This window comes from Macrotis lagotis, chromosome 1 (genome assembly GCF_037893015.1).
Source record: "Macrotis lagotis isolate mMagLag1 chromosome 1, bilby.v1.9.chrom.fasta, whole genome shotgun sequence".
NCBI lineage: Eukaryota > Metazoa > Chordata > Mammalia > Peramelemorphia > Peramelidae > Macrotis > Macrotis lagotis.
In genome coordinates, this window is record NC_133658.1 from 352,163,204 (window position 1) to 352,185,357 (window position 22,154).

A 22,154-nucleotide genomic window follows, 5' to 3' on the forward strand; every position below is an offset into this window, starting at 1 on the left:
GCCAAAAACTGCTTGTTCTTACTGGCCTGCTTACATTTCCTGCTGGAGATGGCCTCAACCATTTTGTTACATCCTGGAAGAATTCAGTACACTGCAAAGGTCCCCCCCAATATCTAATTTCTAATTAGCTGTCCAGAGGTGGAACCTGTCTCCTTCTTCCAGGGTAGGCAATTACAAGCCTCTCCCTACTGTTCCTCTTTTTGTTTTTTCAACTGAAGCTTTCTACCTATGGCTTTCCTTCCTTCTTGTGTCTGGGAACATATCCATGTTCTTTGTCACAGTGTTATGAGGATAAAATGAGATCATTTATGTGAAGGCACTTTGAAAAGTTATATACTACATAAATATAGCTTGTCATCTTCAGCCTAGTGCAGTTCAACATTTTTTATCAATGACTTGGATGAAAATACAAAGGGCTCCTTGCCAAATCTGTGGATGACACAAAGTTGGGAGGGAAAGCAAAGATGTTGGATGTAATTGGAATTCAAAAAAACATTGAGACTAGCTGAAGCAATGGGTGAAGACTAACAAGCACAGGGACCAGACCTGTGATTTCACTGGCACAGGGAACCCGGATAACATAATTCCCTCTGGCAATGCCAATTGGCACCTTACCTTAGAGTTAAAGAGAACTGCCTTTCAAACTGGGAAGTGAAGCCCAAGGTCTTGCAGTCAATGTCAGAAGTAGAATATGAACAAGTCTTCATGGTTCTGAGGTCAGTTCTCTAGTCATTAGACCATGATGTCTCCCTAATAAAACTTACTAAGATGCAATTGCAAACGGTTGAAAGTTAGGGCTGCACTTAAAGGTCAAATCATCAACTGCACAAACATATTTCTGATGGCAATTGCATTTTTTTTAGTAGCTTAGAATAGTCTGCTCAAAAAAAAAAAAAGGCAAAAAACTTGCAAATCAACTAAACCAAATCCAAACACCACCCTAATGTACTCATAATTTAGTGTCCAGAATGATATAGGTGATAGTTCTCCTGGACTCTGCCCTGATCAGACCATTCTGGAGTATTATATTCAGTTCTGTTTTTAGGAAAGGCATCAACAGCCTGGGTTGGATGGTGAGGAGAGCTGTTATTTGAGGCTTGATGGAAGAAGAGGCAAGGAATGCTTAGCCAGGGGAAGAGAGTACTCAAAGAGACTACTATTTTCTTTAACTATCTGAAGGAACAAACCTTAGGACCAAAGACTGGTAGTTAAAATAGGGTTTTCTAATGTGAAAGCTATCTGAAATGGAATAGTAGTTCTGGAGACAGCAAGATCCTGGTCACTGGCAATTCTCAGATATTAAAATCATTTGATATTCAAGAGATTGGTGCTTTATCTTTATATATGGTTGGACTACCTGATCTCTAAAATTCCTTCCAACCTTTAAGATTTTAATATCAAAACCTGGTGAGTTACAAACTATAGTCAAGATGACAAGTACATGCAAATATTTAGAATTTGATTTTTATACGTTTTTCTCACCCCAATTATCTCATCTACTTCAAAGCCTTGGGTAGTTGCCTCTATATTTGGAATTATTGTCTTTGTTGCATCTTTCATTCCCTTAACGTCAAATTAATTTGAATTTTAAGAAAACCCATCAGATTTCTATTCAGTGCTAGGTCATAGCACCTGACTAGGTGGCTGTTACAGAATACTGGGAAGGTCCTTTTCAACCTAGTGGGTTCTATTCAAGGGTACATCATCATTTCCATTCAAATCTATCCTTCCTCTATTATTTCTAGAGAGTGACCTCGTATTAACTCAATACCATTTATGGAGGTACAACAAAGATCAGAAGTCAAGAAACTAAAATTCAGCTTTATTTAACTAATATATCTAACCTTCCTTTTATCCTTATTTCAGTTATCAATATTTATTGTTTTTAGGGGACTAAGTTATACATCCCTAAGAATCCTTTGATCTCAGTCACTGCTAAAACACTTAAGATAACCATGATGTCTTTTGTCTTTAAATTCACATTGCTATCACATCCTGGTGATTTTGTTAAGATGGGCTCATGACTTAAAGAACTTTGATTAACTATGTTTCAGAAGCAAGGAGGATCACTCAGATCCTTTCAGTAACATTTTTTTTTTTAATCAGTAAGTTCGATACTCTTCAGAGGAAAAAAAATATGGATGTGACCTATCATAATTTTCATTCCAGGTCTGAATTCAATGCTTTCTGTAAAAAAAATTTTTTTGAGGGGGAAAACAAGGCTTAACAGGATCTTGAACAATAACTCTTGCAATGCAATATTTTAAAGAGAAGGAAATTAATCCAGCACACATAAGACATGTTCCTAAGGATGTTGACACTATGGCACCTAAAGAAGACCCCCCCCCCTTTCCCCATTTTGAATTTCAAATTTACTGACATGTCAATTCTAACTTCTGACACTGGGAGTCTCCAAACACAGCCACTTTATGGATGCTTTGGTAAGTAAGGTGGGAAACAAGTAGAAATAATGTGCTGTCACTACAAAATAGTCATGACAACCTCAGAACTGATCAGTACCTTACTTTCTAGTCTAGCAGAAATTACTATTTATTGAATGATAGTGGTCAAGTCAACTAGATCTACTTACAATTAGATGGAAATAATCCAACTTTTCTCTACTTCTCTCCCACGGTTATTGTGGGGACAGATTTGATCTTGACCATAACACATAAAGTCTCTTCATTGTTCTGTTCCCTTGACCCAAAAAAGAGTTGATGCTGTTTTTAAAAAGGAAATGCTGAAACCAACATTTCACACACTTTCCCTCTCAACTCCCCTTCAAATAAATCATTACTTAAGTGTACAAAATTTTGGAATTCTTATCAGATTCATGCAACTGATATATTTGCTGACAGCTTATTGTGTATTGGGAATCTCAGGGGAGAACAAAGATGAACAAGACCCCATCTCTGTCCTCCCTGTTTCACTTTTCTTGTACTAAATTCCCTTTTAGGAAACACTGTTAAGAGTGAAGCCTAATCTCACTCAATGGTAGAATACTAGACTTTTGATGGTTCAGTCTTACTTTTCAGGCTGAAAGGGGATGTTCTAGAACTTCTGATATGAGGAGTTTGAAAGACTTCTCAAATGTAAACGATACCAACAACAAAACTTCTCAACAGTTTACTCTAGACTGGAATTTTATAGAGGCAAAAGACCTGCTTTAACCTATTAAAGATAAAACCCATCTGAAACCTAAAATAAAGGGTGGCTTCATGGTTGGAATTCCCTGGTTTGGAGAAGATAAATATTTCCTATCTGGTTCCCTTAGAGACACCAATCCTGGCAAATGGCTACTGTTCCTTCTTCATCTGCCCTCACAAATGGGTTTAACTAAGTACCTTGGAAGGTTGCTAAGTTGGAAAAAAAAATCTATTTCATCACCAATGAATACATGAATACCCATAGGGTACATGGCCCTAGGCACCACATATATCCACCAAGTGGATTCCTGAACCCATCTGGTACAATAACAGACAGTATGCTCAATCTGCAGAAGACAATTAAGTGTCACTAAAAATCTCAAATAAAAATCTGACTTTCCAACTTTTTTTTTTAACCAGGGTCAAAACCACAGACAATTTATTATGTAGTACGAAATGGGTGAAAAATGACCAAGAGAAAGTATGTTTATGAGTGATGTGGATTTGAATGAAAAGATCCAAGTTGTGGAAGGAAAATTTAAATTTGGTTTTTGTTTTTAGAAATGGATATCAAAATAGTCATAAGAAGCCACTAAAGCCTTACAGAGCAAATAATCCATAGTGTATCATTTTCATTTTGCAAACAGGGTCACAAGAGCAGTTAAATATAAGCCCAGATACCCAAAGAGTTAGCATACATGTTTGATAGGAAAAAAACAAGAAACTTAGCATGCTATTAACTATTTAAATAAAATCCAGATTGAACCCTGTTTCCTACTGACGGTGCAAATTTTCCATAGAAACTACCCCCCCCCCACTCTGCATAGATGTGTATAATACTCATTTTCAGTAAGGCTTTCAAAATATATGAAGTTTTATAGCATCTGTATTTTAAGGATTTAGGGCAAATACATTTTTCTTCTACTTGATAAAAAGAAAATTAGTACTTAAAGGTTCAAAAAATATATCAATCGAATGTTTTTTTTTACATAAATAAATTATATTGATTTTGGATTTAACAGCTGAAAAAACCCTTTCTGCTTCCACTGGAGGCAAAACTGAACAAAATGTTAGTTAAATAGAGAGAGCAGCATTTCTAAGAAATCTGTGGATAGATAGCATTATACAGCAGCTATGCTACAAGGGTGTTATTAAATACAACATGTTTAATTATCAGCTTCTTTGCTATATGATCAGTTACATAATTTCTTGTTTACTCCTCTGATCCATGAAACTGGGAAACTGGTTTCTGAAAATACACTTGGCTGATTTTCAGTAATGGTTTAACAGACTTCTTTGAGATGCTAATTTTAACATGTACATAATTTATAATCCCAAATGTATAAAAGACAATGACAAGCATCATAAATAAATAATGCAAACTGAAATATAGTTATGTCAAACGTTTGGACCTCCTGATAAATTAGCAAAACTGTAACAGAAAAATGTAAAAAATACAGTAAATTGTGACAACAAAATGGACACTAGCAATACTTCCAACATTTCCAACTGTCCTGCTGCACTGTCCACTGCCCCCCCAGTGCACTCCACCACTGTGAGTTTATTTCAAGTCTCAGGTCATGAGCTAGAAAAGCTAAGACTAAGGGAACTGAAAAATGTTAACTGGCAGATGAAGAAGGATGGTGACGAGTACTGCCTAAGCAGGTTTCTTCTCAGGCCAAGCTTCTGAAGATTGAGAGTCTAAGGAAGAATCAAAAAATAATGTTAATTTGTAACATATTCTCAACCATCTCAATAATTTGGTTTTTGGATCCAGCCGTCCAATACAAACAACAGAGAGGATGTAAAGGAGTGGGGAAGGAAAAAAAAAAAAACCCTTCACAGTCCAACATTATAAAAGACAGGATGTTGGTGGTGGTGCTGGTGACAGAGGGGACACACTCAAGTTTTGAAAAACTTCAATGGCCTTAAAAAGGACCTTCCAAAATGTAAAAGCTGCCATCCTATTGGACTATTTCTTGTAGGTTTCAGCAGAGGCACCCTTCTGGGTAAGGAACAATGCAAAATAAAATCTATCATGCTTCCACATTCCTTGGATTCAGAGGGGGTGACTTTGTTGCCAGGAAAAAAATAAAAACAAAACCCCCAACTCTCTGTAAAGAATATTAATGCCATAGATAGGAATAAAATGCCAGTATAATTCTAAAGTAATAGGCTTTAAGTAGTGTGACTGTTCCTCCCCACTTGCCCCCTGCCCATAGCCTACCATATATAAAGCTTTCTCAGTTAAACTGAGCACATTTTTTTTAACCTGTGGGGGAAAGGGGCACTGAAAATAAATTGAAATTGTCATTTAATAAAGTATAAAACATCTCCACTTGCTTCAGGTGTCTAAAAAGCCAGGAAAGGGGGGAAAATTATATTGCTACCAGTTATGTTTTTGTTTTTTTTAAAAAAGAAATGAATATATGTTTTCAATCATTAGTTATATACCTCTGTCTATACTACTCTTCTAGTAATCATGATAACATAGGGAAATCAAAAATACACATTAGCACATATTATAGATATGCTTCTGGTCCCCCAATACCGGTTTGTTTGTTTTCCATTTTGTAACTCATAGAAAAAGGCATTTTTACCCTTGTCTCTGTACTTCTGCATTTTAATTGTGGATCTCTAGATACATGCTTTCGTCTTTTTCTCCCTTCCAAATAAGTAAAAAATTTGGAAGGGAATGGGGTAGGGCATGTCACCAAGTACTGAATTTACTATTGTTTGCTGGAATGAACAACTGGTTAACAGAATGAGGATCCTGTGCCTCCCAGACTAACTAGACAACACTTTTATCTAATAAAGTGGTGAGACCCTGAAACTATTAATATCTGTTACCATAGTTCCTGGACAGGGAATTAGGTAGGTAATATTACTCATGGAAACACAGGTTTTTATGAAGGTGAAGTGAGGGAAATAACAAATCTTTATGGGATAAGAAACTTACAAGTCACAATAATTTTCTTAATGAAATAAAGTTCTAATTGGTGTCACTATGAGTTCCTTTTAAATCACTTTGCTCAGCTTGTATACCATGTTCTTTATCTGTGGGCAAAAGTGGGGTGTGCTCTGAACAGTTCTGACCATTTCCAGATTCTTTTTCTGATATGGGGAGAGTTTCTGGGTCTGGAGTCAGGGTATCCCCTTTTGCTTTCTTTCTCTTCCTCTTCTGGCTTTCTAGGCTTGTGTTCTCAGAATGTCTGGTCTGTTGCATGCCTGGCAATGTCATGCCAATGCCGGGAGAGAGAAACATTGATGGGTAGATCAGTCCAGGAGACATTCCTGGTAGGAGAAAAGGGTTAAAAGCTACAGGACTACTGGTAGTTATTGCAGGTTCAGACTGATCTGAAAAGGAACTAGGAACTGGTTTGTCTTCAGCTAAAGTATCTTTTTTTATATCATGGCTATTCTGTTTGTCATCAGTAGCCTTTTCTGTGTTGGACGTACCACTTTTAGTTGTGCTTGTTAAAGACGTTGGAACTGTTGAAGTACAGGTGGTTGTCATGGGTGTATTCAGAAGTCCTCCAACACCAAACATTTGGGGTACAGCTGCCATGCCTGGCAGCATCATAGGCAACATACTGAGGGTGCTTTTGACATCTTCTCCAGCAGGCACTGCTGCGAAGCCAGCAGGAAACCCAACTAGCCCTGTGAGAGGGATGCCCTGCATATTCCTCATATTCTGAAGTCCTACTAGATCCATTCCAGCAATGAGTCCATTCATGAACAGCGGTCCCATTCCGGAGGGAGAGTCTGCCACAATACCAGGAGCCTTAATGAGGTCACTTCGTGGGCGTCTTCCTCTCCTTCGAGGACCAACATCTCGGAGAACTGGTTCAGTTAGGATCTGATTGAACTTGTTTTCTGGTAGAAACCCCTAGAATTGTAACAAGAAACACAAAATTCTTCAGTTATGACCCTATAGGAAATAATCTGGGGTGACTCTGATGTTCTCATATTGGCTCTTCCAGTCATAGAGAGTGTACTTAGTAAAATGTATGGCTGAATAAAGAATCCATTTTACTTAATCATTTGTTGGTTCCTTTCTAACTGGGCAGAGAGAATTTATTACAATCTTATCCAGAATTAAATGAATATAATATATATATATATACACACACACACACACACACACACACACACACACTATACACATACAATACTATAGTATTATAGATCTACTACTGGGCAGATCATCATTTTGAGCAAAGCTTCAAAGAAACTCACTAGATAGAAGTAGTCTTTTACCCTTTAGTAAAGCTGAGAAAGTTATTAGGAATTAAAATTAAAATAAATTTGTTAGAAATAGTACTAAGACTTCACTGTCGGGTACTAACAACCTGAAATGGCTTCTCTAAAATCACAGGGTATAGTCTTATTGGCATCCTCATTTTATTCTGTTGCTGGATAAATACCATTTAAAGATTTTATGTTTTAGCTTATCATACAGATCTATTTTCTTCCAAACTGGGATCTGTCATTTCACTTAGGTGAAATATTTATGTCTGATAAATTATGTGTTAAAGGATAATAACTTGATACTATTAGGGACTCACATCCATCAGCAACAAAACATAGATCACCTGAACAATATGATTTAATAGATCATCACTGCTAGATTTCTAGATGATTAAATCTTTTTGTTGTTATTTTTGCAAGGCAATGGGGTTAAGTGGCTTGTCCAAAGTCACACAGCTAGGTAATTAAGTGACTGAGGCTGGATTTGAATTCAGGTACTCCTGACTCCAGGGCCAGTTGCTTTAGTCACTGCACCACCTAGCTGCCCCTAGGTGATTAAATCTTGAAAACTTTGAAAGGAGCAACAATATAACAGAAACACCTGGGTTTGAGTCTTGGATTTCTACAAACTTACTGCATGCTCTTAGCTAAGTCAATTATTTCCTCAGCTATAAAATGTAAAGACTGAACTAGATGATGTCTGAAGTTTTTTCCAACATCTTTAATCTATATTTCTATGACTTAAAGGTTAGTCACTGAAAGTTCCCATTGTAAATCTTATAATCATTTTAACATTTTTTTGAATTTTTACTTTTAGTCAACAAGAAAATAATTATTTCTCTCTTTAGCCCTCCTGGTTATATCCTCCATATGTACGTGTGTGTGTGTGTGTGTGTGTGTGTGTGTGACTTTGGGTACAGTTTTGGCAAGAGATTACAGAGTGATTCTTGAATAAATTTAATGGTTCAGTGGACACACTGAGGAGGTTCCCTATTAATGGAATTAAAACCCTTTTCCTGAGTTCTGTCCTATATTAATACCTTCATTTTCCAAAGAAGCAGAGAGATGGAAGAAGGAGGCTGCCTGATCCATCCTGAATGATTCCAAGATGTACCTTAAGAGGTCTATCACCAATAATATCAGGATTAGGGAAGCAGAAACATGTCTTTTTTTTTGTGGATAAAAAAAATAGATATTCAAAAGTGATGATAATCTTGGGAATACCTGCCTCAAACGGAAGTTTAAACTCTTGTACAGAATATAAAATACCCCAGAAATGTGAGATATTAACAGTTAAAGACTGTTGAATACAAAGTTTTGAAATGATCTGTGTAAATTCATCAGGTATAATGCCTTATCAATAGAAATAACTCTTTGTTTCCTAGGAACTATACATTTAATAGTGGCACCCTCATCTGTCTTAGGAACACTAACAATCAAATGAAATTGCCACTATAGTATAAAACATTTCTATTACTTCTTCATTGAATACACTGTTAGATAAAGCAAATTTAACACTGATAAAAAGGAATTGAGGCTGAGTTTTCATTCACCTGCCAGCTGTTCTCTCCACTAAAGGTAAAGTTTTCATTTCTTATTCATTAAATTTTGGAATTACTAATTGTGGCAACTTTCTGTTTGGAAGAAAACCACCAGTAGAACTCAGAATAGTATTCAACTTAGTCTTCATTTTATAGTTTAATTTATTTTATATCAATATTCCCTTAACAATGTCAGAGATTAACATATATTGTTAAACTTCTAAAATCAGAGAGTAGTTAGGGAGTGGTGTAAAACAACTGGGTTAGTACAGGTTTATTTTTGTTTTCCCCTCTCAGATCCAGGGAGTAATAGAAAAGTATCCTCTAGGGAGGGAAAGTGAAAAATTTCCAGTCTGTGGATAACTGCTGGCAAGTATGTTAACCACTTCCTGTATGGGGAGAATCATCTTGTAGTGGCTATTAGTCCCTTACTGAAGGCCTCTGCTTCCAGCCTCAAATATTATGGATGGCCACATGCAGCAGGACATTCACTTTCTGGAAATTTCTGCCCCTTGTTAATTACCCACTGGGAAAGGGATCATGTTCCTTTTCCATAAGAAGCCAAATGAAGGAGAGAAAAGGGAAAATCATATATAATAACAATGCCTAGGGCTAAGTGTAGTTTTCTATATGATTTTAAACAGAGTCTGAGATAAAGAGTTTGCCATTATAATAATTTTATGGGCACCCTGGGAATAAGCAAATTCACATTTAGATGGTAACTTTCTACCAAAAGCAATGAATATAAGTGTCACAGTGAAGAGACTACCAGGCCTGGAGTCTCAGACATTTAATAGCTGTGTAATCTTGGGTAAGTCACTTAACCTCAATTGACCTCAGTTTCCTCACCTGTAGAAACTATAATAGTTTATAGGGATGTTGTGAGAATAGAAGGAAATAATAATTGTAAAATGCCTGGCACAGAGGAAGCACTATAGAAACATTAAATATTATTGTCTCTTGAATAATGGCTGGAAATAGTTAACATTTTAATAAGCTATTATGAAATGTTTAATGTATGTAGTCACATAGAGGATGGCATCCTGTATCTTTCAGTGAAATTTGGTTCAGCATATTGGGTCTGCTCAGTTTGGAATGAAGGGCAGACTACAGAAATGTATTTAGAGTGAAAGAACAGTCCTGAGTATACATCTTATATTTTTTAATTAGGTAGAAAGGCCACAGAGCATGGCGTAAAACAGCATTAAGAGACTGGAAATGTGGCTCCTAGTCTTGACTGCTGAGTAGATTTGTGATGCTGGTTGTTACTGGCCTTTTCTGGGTCTAAGATTCCTGCTCATTTATAAAATGAAAAAGTTGATTTAGTTAATTTCTAATGTCTCTTAACTTTCTATGATTCCATGGACATGTTTTCCTAGGCAGAGTAGAACAGTTAAAAAAATTCTTAGGGATGCTAATGGATGCTTTCGTTTTTCTATCTTGGTAGATAGATGGTACCAAGAAAGTACCTTTCAAAGTAGAGGTGTGAAATAGAAACGGGGGTATGACATGAACACATAGTATAACTCTTATTTCTATAATGCTTTATGATTCAGAAAGCATTTTCCTACTTTATTAACTGAAATGATCTGACCAAGGTCATATAGGTGTTAAGCAGCAAAACCTAGGCTCAGAAACAGGCCTTCAATTCAACAAATAATACTGAATGATTCAATACCACAAATACAGCATTCTTTTTACTTGGCCTTCACAGAAGAACTATAAGTCTTAGTACATAAAGACAATGAGTTCAGATGGTTTAACCCTCTGATCTTGGCCCTGATGCTGGCTGCCTGGCATCGCATGCAACTTCAACGCTGAACCATAGTTTCCTCACTTGAAGAATGGAAATAATACCCCTCTTCTTATAAAATTGTTGTGACAAGAGAAATGAGAGCTGTTACTACCATTAGCGATGACTGAACAATGAAAACACTGTCAGCTAATTCCTGGCATGCAGGGTTTCCATACCCTGCAATGTGAAGTTTGCTTAATTTAGTATGTTAAAGAAAGAGAATGGGAGGTATAAAATGGGAGATAGTGTTAATTTATTTAGGAGATACAGCTATGTGTTTTCAGACCTAAGAAATCAGGATTTCTTACATTAAAGCTAAAAGGATACACAAAGCACATACACACATCACATGTTTTTTATTGATGATAGGCCAAGATGGATGAGCTTCAACTTTCTGTACTTAAGTGGCTTTTGGTAGAGGAAATGAAGCTGAAAGAGAACTTTACTGCCTTAAATACATAAAAAGTAAGATATCATGTTGTAAAACATCTAATGTTCTTAGAGAATAAGCAATTATATATACTTTTTAACTGTAAAAGTAAAACAAATTCACCTTGGTAGAGGTGGTTTATACAGCTGATGCCAACAGAAAAGGATTAAAGATGGAAAGAAATTATACAAAAATAATTTTTTCCATATATTGTGGAATTTAATATTCTAAGGAAAGAGACACCCAGTAAAATAAGCTAATATATATTCATATACACACACTCATATTTATATGTGTATAAGTATATAGCTATATATGTGTGTGTATATATCTATGTCTATGTCTATGTCTATGTCTATATCTTTATCTATATCTATATCTATATCTATATCTATATCTATATCTATATCTATATCTATATCTATTGCCTTCAACAAGGTGCTAGAACCTGTGGTGGGAAAGATACAGTACAATTTCCATGAAAGTCTAGGATTCTCCTTTCAAGCATAACACAATAAGGTAAAGGTTACAGTATATTAATGTACAATTTGTGGATCTAAACATATAACAAGGTCTAGCTTTAATCAATTTTGAAGTGAAAGCTTCTTTTCTTAACCAAAATTTTTATTTTACTTTTTAGTCTAGACCTGTGATTTTATTGGTATAGGGCATGCCCAAAATGTAAATTCCCATCACTGATGTAGCCTGGCAACTGTTTGTAATTGGACCAGGCAGGGACGGCCTGGAAGCACTGAGACTCTTGAGAGGCAAAGTGACTTGAATCTAGGTCTTGCTGATGTGGAAGGCAGTCCCTTACCAACTGTGCCATGTGATTATTCCTAGGGGTTGTGCTTTTTTTTTTTCCTTTTAGGTTTTTGCAAGGCAAACGGGGTTAAGTGGGTTGCCCAAGGCCACACAGCTAGGTAATTATATTAAGTGTCTGAGACCAGATTTGAACCCAGGTACTCCTGACTCCAAGGCCGGTGCTTTATCCACTATACCACCTAGCCACCCCAGGGGTTGTGCTTTTTTATTAATCTACTCATGGCTAAAAAAACCCAGACCCTTAATTCAGTTTTACTATAGAAGATAAGTTTTTTTTTAAAGGTTTTTGCAAGGCAATGGGGTTAAGTGGCTTGTCCAAGGCCACACAGCTAGGTAATTATTAAGTGTCTGAAGACTGATTTGAACTCAGGTACTCCTGACTCCAGGGCTCTATTCACTGCGCCACCTAGCCGCCCCAGAAGATGACATTTTTGAACCAGCTCCATCCTGACTGCCAGTGAAGACAGACTGGATCACTATCTTTATTGATTTTTTTTTTTTTAGGTTTTTGCAAAGCAGTGGGGTTAAGTGGCTTGCCCAAGGCTACACAGCTAGGTAATTAAGTGTCTGAGGTTGGATTTGAACTCGGCTACCCCTGACTCCAGGGCAAGTTCTCTATCCACTGTGCCACCTAGCCACCCCTGAATCACTATCTTTAAACAGCAGAGAGGCTACTGGGGTTGGTTATAAAGAATTTTCTACAGTGAAGTGAGCCAGGACAGGTTCCAGAAGGAGAGAATGGCTCTCATCCTTTGAAGATCTTAATGAAGAAGGAAAGTTATGAATCACCCCCTACATGCCAAGCACTGAGGACACCCCCACTGGTGAGGAGCTTCTGTTCCACCAAGGGAGACACTAGGTACATAAATAAGTATGCTGGGCAGGGAATTAGCAGTTGAAGGAAGATTTTTAAGAGTGTGCATTCTAAGTGGAGCCGAGGAGGGAGAGCGCTCCAGATCTGGGGCTTCAGCTGGAGAGCAGGCCCAGGGCTGAAAGATGAAAGGAGGTCAGTATCATTGGACCACTGGTACAAGGAAGGGAGCAAAGGGATAAGAAGACTAGAAGGCAGGAGGGGATGATGAAGAGGTGTCAGGCAACCACTGAAGTTTACTGAAGAGAGGCAATGCTGTGAGAGCTGCTCTTAAGGAAGATCAATTTGACAAGTGAATGAAAGATGGACGAGTGGGGAGATGAACCAGAAGGCAATCACAATAGTCTAGGCATGAGGTAATGAAGGTCTGTACCAGGGTGATGACAGCATCAGGAGAGAATGGCTATGCAGAAGAGATACTATAAGGGGAGAAATAATGGCACTTAGTAAATGACTGAATATGGGGGTTTGGAAGTGAAAGGAGATGAGAAGTGGAGGATGACCTCTATGCTGTAGTTTTATAGATGCGAAGTTTAAGATGTCTATAGGATTTTTAGTTTGAGATGGAAAATAGGCAGTTGAGAAATGGAAGTCAAAGAGTTGAGAGCTAGAAAAATCAATTTAAGAATTATCTGCAGAGACAGCATTTGAATCTGTGGAAGCTGATGAGATTAAAAATATATTGAGAGAAGATGGCCTGAGTTCCACCTAAGATTATGGATATGGACATGACCTAAATGAACAGCCAGTAAAGGAGATCAAGATAGAGCCATCAGACAGCTAAGAGAAGAAACAGAAGAGAAGTGTCTTAAAGACCTGAGTGGGAAGGGGAAGAAGATGACTGACAGTATCAAAAGCCAAGATCAAAAATGAGCAGTGAGGGGAAAAAAAAAATCTTTAGATTTTGTAATTTAGAGATCATGTTTAGCTTTGAAGTTAGCAGTTTAAGGGGAATGATGAGGTAAGAGGTCAAATTGAATAGTTAAGATAAGACTGATAGAAAAGGAAGCATAAAGATGGGAGATGGATTGTTGAGTGTTAGAAATGGCAAGAATATTTTAGCCAGTTTGGTTGAACTGCAGAGTGCAAGATGTTAAGTGACATATTTACATATATGGATACATATATTCACTCATCTATCATCCATCTATCCAATTTGCCTCAGTTTCCTCAACTGCAAAATGAGCTGAAGAAGATGTCAAACCACTTCAGGATCTTTCTCAAGAAAACCTCAACTGGGGTGGGGGGGTTGTCACAAAAAATCAGAAATGCCTGAAATGATTGAATAAAATCTTTCTGTTTTACGACACTGCTCTCCTGGTTCTCCTATTTGCCTTTTGCTCCTTCTTATATTCCTTTGTTAGATCCTGATCCAGATCATACTCACTAATCATGAGTGTACCTCAAGATTCTCTGTACTAGGCCATCTTCTCTCTATACAGTGGTAATTTTATAAGCTTCCATGGATTTAATTACCATATTTATATAGATAATTCTTAAATCGATTTTTTTAAATCTCAACCTTTCCTGATGTCCATTATGTATTATATATTCTATGGTCTATTATATAGGCACTGGGAATACACACACACACACATATATATATAATCACACACACATATATATATTTGCATTCAAAATACATACATCTATATAACACATATACATGTGTACACAGACACACACATTAAACAGACACACAGAAGACTGGGGTCAGGTTATGAGGGATTGTAGAGGACAGATTGGACAGAAAAGAGACTGAACCTGGAGGCCAATTAGGAAGCAGTGGTAGTATGCTCAGAGATAAGGATTTAAGAACTATAGAGGTAGGAAAAATTTGGCAACTATTAGATATATATGGAATGAGGAAAAATGAAAAGATAAGGATGTCAAGGCTTTAAATGTGGGTGACTGGAGGGAAGGTACCTTTTACACAAAGTGGCAAAAGGGTGGGTCTGATTGAAAAAACTAGAGTTCAGTTTTGGACATAATGAGTTTGAGATGCTTAGAGTTGAGAAAAATCAGTGATATTAATGTTTTTAGTCAAATGTCTTTACCAAATTATATCACTTCTCTCCTCTTCATTCTTTCTGTAGGTATCATTTGGCAAATTACTTAACAGACATTTTAGCCTAGGCTTTGATCAACAATGAAGCTTCACTTTAAAATTGAACCCAATATTCTCTGCATCTCAAATGTCCTCTCCCTTACCTGCCGTCCTGTCTCCTTATGGACAGCAGGGATTCTTTCTTCTCCACTTAGGGAGCCCATGTCCAATTTTCCTGGTTCTTTACAACGCTGTCTTCTCTGCTTCGGTTTGTCTGAAAAATTCTAAGAAGCAAAGAGAGCAAATATTAAAATATTAAACTACTCTCCTGCTGCTTTCTGAGGAGCTGGATACTTGTCCTCTGTAACTGTCTTTTTCATTACACTTCTAAGAGTCTGACACCAAACTAAAGGGAATGAAATATGCCAGGAGCCAGTCCATGCTGGGCCCTTCTCTTTGCTTTCTCATGCCTTTTTATCCTTTAACTTGGAAAAAGTAGATCGAAGTATCAATTGTAGCATAAAGTTAAACACAATGATTTAAATTTGTGTGTAGCTGTACAGCAGAAAGAAAATGTAGAGGTTGTTTTCTGTTTGCTCTGGGCCCTAAGTAGACTAGAGATAGCTAATGTGGAAGAGTCTCTGTGGTATTATGCTCACCAACCTTTTCCCTCTATTTTTGAAATCACCCTGCCACTTACATATGCTTTCACTTTGGAGTGGGGGAAGGTTAGGCATAGAAGGGCTCTTTTTGATTCTTCTCACTTTTTTTTTAAAATAAACTCCTTTACATGGCTTATTAATATAGTGGATCTAAGGTCAAGGGAGTGGGGGGGGGTGATAGTTAATAGAAAAGAGAGAAATTAAAAAGGAGAAATTTGATGATTATATTCTTACAAATCATGTCCAAGGGATGATACTACCAAGGTAAAATAGAAGAAAGAGTTCCTAAAGGACAACTTTAAGGACAGCAATGATTCAAAAATAACAGCAACAATAACAGCAAAACACCAAAAACTATAAATCATAAAAAAAAGTATCTAGACTCTTATTTCATAATTTGATTTCTCCTGAAACAAGAATATTTAAATGTCAAAATGGGAGCTAGTGAGGACAGTTCTCTCATTAAGTTTCAGCCACATTTACTTCTTCATAGATGTTACTGACTTGCATGTTACAGTTAGAGGGTACTTGGTATAACAAAGGTCTTGAAACCACATACAAAAAAAGCTTCTCTTTTTAAGTGACAACCTTAGACTTCATATATTTCACTGAAACATATCCCACTGAAACTCTAAATCTGAGACTCAATCATGCCACATGAAAGAAGAACACACTGTGTTTCCACTTACTGTCCCAAAGGTAGGAACTTCTATTGTATAATCAGATTGTTGCCTCAACCAATCCAACAAACTCTTGTTGGGAACTGTCTTCTCGGCTGGGACACTGGTTGTTGTGACTGTGTGAGGAGACGAGGTAGCCGAGATTGGCCCATCAGGGAGAGTGCTACTTGGTGAGGGCTGCTCTTGATCTTCTTGAACCTCCTAATGAAAATAGAAAAAAGAAAGAGTTCTTGCAATTTGAGAATGTATTGAAATGTTTACTGGGTTCAAATCAAAGTTTTGAGTTTTAAGGGACTTTATTCTCTCTGAGCATCATTTCCATGTCTACAAGAAGGGGGGGGGTAATACTTATGTGCTATCAATCTCATAAAGTTGCTCTGCTGATAGCATTTTATAAAATGTAAAGGCCTATAAAATGTGAATTATTAAGTACAAATAGTAGAATAAGAGAATTTCTAGAAAAAATAGGTGTCTCATGTTTTTTGAAATTGTTTTCATTTTTCTTTACCTTTACTATTACTAGTTTCTGTAACAATCTTAGAACATACTGATAAAATAAATGCAATATTCCAAAAAAAATCCACAAGACTTATTTTTTTTTAACATGGTGGAGATTAAAAATAAAACATAGTCCTGTATAGCAAAGTCTCATTGATTAGACATGCTAACTGATGAAGTAACTTACTTGGAGAACTATGGAGTCAACAAATTATCTTAAATATTCTATGGATAATAGGGATGAGAAGGAAGAGGGTACAAGGCAGGAAGAAGACTATTATCAACATCAATTATTTATTAAATCCAATGCAAATACCATTGAAACCTAGTTGCCTGATAGTTACATAAACTTTATGGTGTAATTTTCCTGTTGAGCTTAAAATTTTAAAAAGGAATCATGTATAGAGAAATATAATTTAACATGATATTTAACATTAATTTGTGTATTGAACAAAACCCAATTGTTCAAATGATAATTTGAAAATACTTCAAGAAAAAGAGCCTCTGAGTCTTAAAAAAAGTTTACATTTTACAAAAGAAACCTTGAATGATAAAAGGCTAAATGAAATGGTTCAGTGTTCAAGGGTTACTACCATATTAGAATCTTGAAATACTGTTTCTTAATTTTTATATTTTAATGGTGGTTCCTCAGAAAAACATAGCGACCTGTGCATTCCTTCTAGGAGCAATATACACCTACCAAGATTCCTGTCTGAAGTGTTCTATCCTTCAAAAAGATGAGGTCCATTCCTCCTTCTACATTTTTTCTTCTCCCTCTTCTTCTCCTCATGGCAGCATCATCTCTTCTTAGGGTCCCATTGACAATCTGTCCTGTAACAGGGTGAATTAACCCAGCTTGCAAAATTCCAGACAAATCCATTCCAAGGGATCCTTGGAGGGTGCTGACTGTCCCAATCTTGGGTGTGCTGGTGTTCAATGGGAAAGGGGAAGTGGTTGCTGGGGGCCCATCAGGTGTGCAAGAGAGATCTATGGCTGACTCCCCACGCCAGCCATTGAGCACAATAGGTGGGTGTCCATGAGAAGCAGAAAATTGTTCTAGGTTCCGAGACTTCAAATCTCTCTCCATGTCAAATTCATAGGGTCGCCTGTGCTTTCGTTCATCCTTGGCAAATACTGGAGTCAGGAAACTTTCCTATTAATATCAAATATGGAATAACATTAATATCTTACTTTCAGAATTTCTTACATATGAAGAAAACTCTATAATATGGGCAAATGGTGTTTCCCATGAGTCCAGAAAAAAGGTTTCTGCTAGAAGATAGGTAGAGGAATTTTTTTTTTTGCAAGGCAAATGGGGTTAAGTGGCTTGCCCAAGGCCACACAGCTAGGTAATTATTAAGTGTCTGAGACTGGATTTGAACCCAGGTACTCCAGACTCCAAGGCCAGTGCTCTATCCACTACGCCACCTAGCCGCCCCCTAGAGGAATTTTTAAAGAGGATTTTTCTTGCTCTTGAGCCCCCCCCCCCCCCCCCCCCCCCCGCAAGAGATCATTTCTTTGCTCTTTTAAATCATCTTACCTCATGGTACAACCAGGTTAAATAGAACAATTAGGAGAACTTTCATCATGATGGTTATGAGACCTGTCAGGATCTTGCTCGAGCATGCACGCGCATGTGTGCCCCCCCCCCCCACGCTCTCGCTCTCTCTGGCTCTCTCTCTCTCTCTTTCCCCATATACTTCCCCAATTGCTAAATACTGTGCTTAAAAAACACTGCTGCTGCCTTTTGTTTTTACTCATTCTTACCCTCCCCCACTGAAACATTTAAAACAATTAAAAGGGGGCAGCTAGGTGGTGCAGTGGATACAACACTGGCCCTGGAGTCAGGAGGACCTGAGTTCAAATCAGGCCTCAGACACTCAATAATTTACCTAGCTGTGTGGCCTTGGGCAAGCCACTTAACCCCAATGCCTTGCAAAAACCTAAAACAAACAAACAAACAAAAAAAAACAATTAAAAGGATCTAATATAAAAACTTGAATGGGAATATGGATGTTTATTTAGTCTTAGCAGTACCCTATCTCTGTTGGAGAGGTAGAGGTACATTCTGTTGTTTCATCTCTAGGACCTTTTCTGGTGATCACTGCATTTGTATTATTAGAGCCATCATCTATTATACTCTTGGTGATACTTATTCCTAACGGCTCAAACAAACCTTTCCATGATTTATTTTTTGCTAAATTCCTGAGATACATAATTTATTACTGTGTATGCACATAATATTCCATTATATATATATTTATTTAATTTTCCATTTCCCATCTGATACATGCCCATTTTGTTTTTAATTCTCTTCTCCCAGAAAGAATGCTGGTACAAACACTTCAGTACATGATGAATCTTTTTTTTAATTAAAATTTTATTTTATTTTTCCAATTACATCAATGGTAGTTTTTCAACTTTCATCCATTTGCAAATTTGAGTTCCATATTTTTCTACTATCTTCTCTTCCCTACCTCCTCCCCGTCACAGCAAACAGTTCTTTAAAAGTTATATATATATATATAACACATTTATATATTAGTTATGTCATGAAAAAAGGAAAACATGAACAAAGCTTTAAAAATGTGAACACAGCATGCTTTACTCTGCATTTGATTTTTTCTCTAGATGTGAATGGCATTTTTCTATAGCAGGTCTCTCAGGGTTGTCCTTATTCTCTGAATTGCATTTATCATAGTTGATCATACACGATGAATCTCTGTTTCTGTCTTTGAAGTCTTCAGGAAATAAGCTCAGAAGTGGACAATTGTCACCTTTCTTTCATAATTTCAAATGGAAATTCAGAATGGGAGGACCATCTCATAGTATCTCTTGTTATTTTTGAGGGGGCACCTCTATTGCTATTTATTTAAAAAAGGATAAGGGTTTAAAAAAATAGTAAACCTAACAAAAACTCTAAATCTCTTTTATGCATACATAGGGTTTTATTATATCAGAGTATTTACATGAAAATACATTAGTTGAAACAATGTTATAGAGAATAGTTGGGAACTAAAAAATTGGAACATTATAAATATCCTTGATAGTCAAAAAATTTATCATAGAAGTGTAAAATAAATATTTACAGAAGCCAAACAGTTTTAATAATCGTAAAACATTAAACAAAAACAATATAAAGGCTGGCACTCAGGAGAAATGCCACTAGGTTTTAATGCTGGAATCAGAACTAAGTTTCATGTTAAAGTGAGATTTGGTTAGATACTATACTAATGATATTATTCTGAAATGATAATGAATAGAGCAAATTATACTTACTCATTTTATTTTGTGTTCTTCTAGTTTTCATTTAACATTTCATATAATTTTCCGATGGGCATTTAATTGTTTAATGAACAAACAATAAATCTGATGACACCAGAGAGACCTCAGAAGGTCATTTAGTTCAAACTTTATTTGAACAAGAAGCTCTGTTATAATAAGTCTGACAAATGATTATCTGGTCTCTACTTGAAGATGTCCTATGGGGTAATATCTATCATCTCCTAAGCCATTTGATTCTGTTTTTGTATAGTTTTAATATTAGTAAATTGTTACTTTTATCAAACCTATATTGCCTCCCTAAAGCTTCTACCCATTGTTCTAGTTCTATTCTCTTGGGCCACCTAGAATGAGTTTATTGTTTTCCACAAGACTGCTCTTCAGATATTTGGGAATGATGATCATGTTTTACCCTAAGTCTTTTCTTTTCCAGGTTAAACATTCTTGGTTTCTTTGGTCTTCTTGTTTGACATTACCTTTAGGTTCTTCACCATCTTGATTGTCCCTCTCTTCTTTCCTCCCATCAATGTCCTCTCCAGTTGATCAAAATTCTTAAAATATGATGCCTATTAGATAGTGTTCAAAATTCCTGATGTTGTCTGGTCAGAGCAGAATATAGTGGGGCTGCCACCTACCTATTTAATGCTGGATACTATGCCACTTTCTTTTGGCAAGGCAGTGGGGTTAAGTGACTTGCCCAAGGTCACAGAGCTAGGTAATTATTAAGTGTGTGTGTGTGTGTGTGTGTGTGTGTGTGTGTGTGTGTGTGTGTGTGTGCAGATTTGAATTCAGGTCCTCCTGACTCCAGGGCCAGTGCTCTATCCACTGTACCACCTAGTTGCCCCTATTATGCTACTCTTAATAAAGTTTAAGGTTGAATTAGGTACTTTGGTTGCTATACCACATTGATGATTTATGCATATTTGAAATGTTTGATGGGGTTGACGTTTTGTAGGGGAAGTATTTCTATTAGAATGTCTGCTCAAGGAGATGATTATAGTAATCTGCTGTTTGATAAACCCAAAGAGTCTGGCCATTGGGATAAAAACTCCCTCTTTGATAAAAATTGCTGGGAAAATTGGAAGTTAGTATGGAAGAAACTTAGATTAGACCAACACCTCACACCCTTTACCAAGATAAGATCCAAATGGTTACAGGACATAGACATAAAAAACAATACTATAAGCAAATCAGAAGATCAAGGACTAGTCTACCTGTCAGATCTATGGAAAGGGGAACAGTTTATGACTAAGGAAAAGTTGGAGAACATCACCAAAAACCAATTAGATGATTTCGATTACATTAAATTAAAAAGCTTTTGCACAGATAAGACCAATGTAACCAAGATAAAAAGAAATGTAGTAAATTGGGGAACGATCTTTACAACTAATGATTCTGACAAAGGACTCATTTCTAAAATATACAGAGAACTGAGTCATATTTTTAAAACAAAAAGCCATTCCCCAATTGACAAATGGTCAAAGGACATATGTAAAGGCAATTTACAGATGAGGAGATCAAAGTAATCCATAGCCATATGAAAAAATGCTCTAAATCATTAATCATTAGAGAAATGCAAATTAAAGCTTCCCTGAGGTACCACCTCACACCTCTCAGATTGGCCAATATGACCAGGAAGGATAATGATCATTGTTGGAAGGGATGTGGGAAATCTGGGACACTATTACACTGTTGGTGGAGCTGTGAACTCATCCAACCCTTCTGGAGAGCTATTTGGAATTACACCTAAAGGGCAACAAAAATGAGCATACCCTTTGATCCAGCAATACCACTACTGGGTCTATATCCTGAAGAGATGATGAAAAAGGGTAAAAACATCACTTGTACAAAAATATTTATAGCAGTCCTGTTTGTGGTGGCAAAGATTTGGAAATCAAGTAAATATCCTTCAATTGGAATGGCTTAGCAAACTGTGGTATATGTATGTCATGGAACACTATTGTTCTATTAGAAACCAGGAGGGACGGGATTTCAGGGAAACCTGGAGGGATTTGCATGAACTGATGCTGAGTGAGATGAGCAGAACCAGAAAAACACTGTACACCCTAACAGCAACATGGGAGTGATGTTCAACCTTGAAGGACTTGCTCATTCCATCAGGGCAA

General features: G+C 36.7%; 1 protein-coding gene across 8 annotated transcripts in view; it reads right to left on the bottom strand.

The window, feature by feature from the left end:
• Positions 1–4,014: 4,014 nt before the first annotated feature.
• Positions 4,015–22,154, bottom strand: part of CHD6 (chromodomain helicase DNA binding protein 6) — a 180,162-nt gene continuing 162,022 nt past the window's right edge. For 6 of the 8 annotated variants that reach the window (XM_074211989.1, XM_074211991.1, XM_074211990.1 and 3 more), the window contains 4 exons: positions 17,447–17,899; positions 16,258–16,449; positions 15,071–15,190; positions 4,015–7,035 (listed from right to left, as the gene is read on the bottom strand). In XM_074211989.1, the coding sequence (XP_074068090.1) occupies positions 6,139–7,035; positions 15,071–15,190; positions 16,258–16,449; positions 17,447–17,899 (1,662 nt within the window). In that variant the 3' untranslated portion in view covers positions 4,015–6,138. The remainder of the gene's footprint in view (positions 7,036–15,070; positions 15,191–16,257; positions 16,450–17,446; positions 17,900–22,154) is intronic. The other 2 variants (XM_074211988.1, XM_074211993.1) reach the window with 2 other exon arrangements.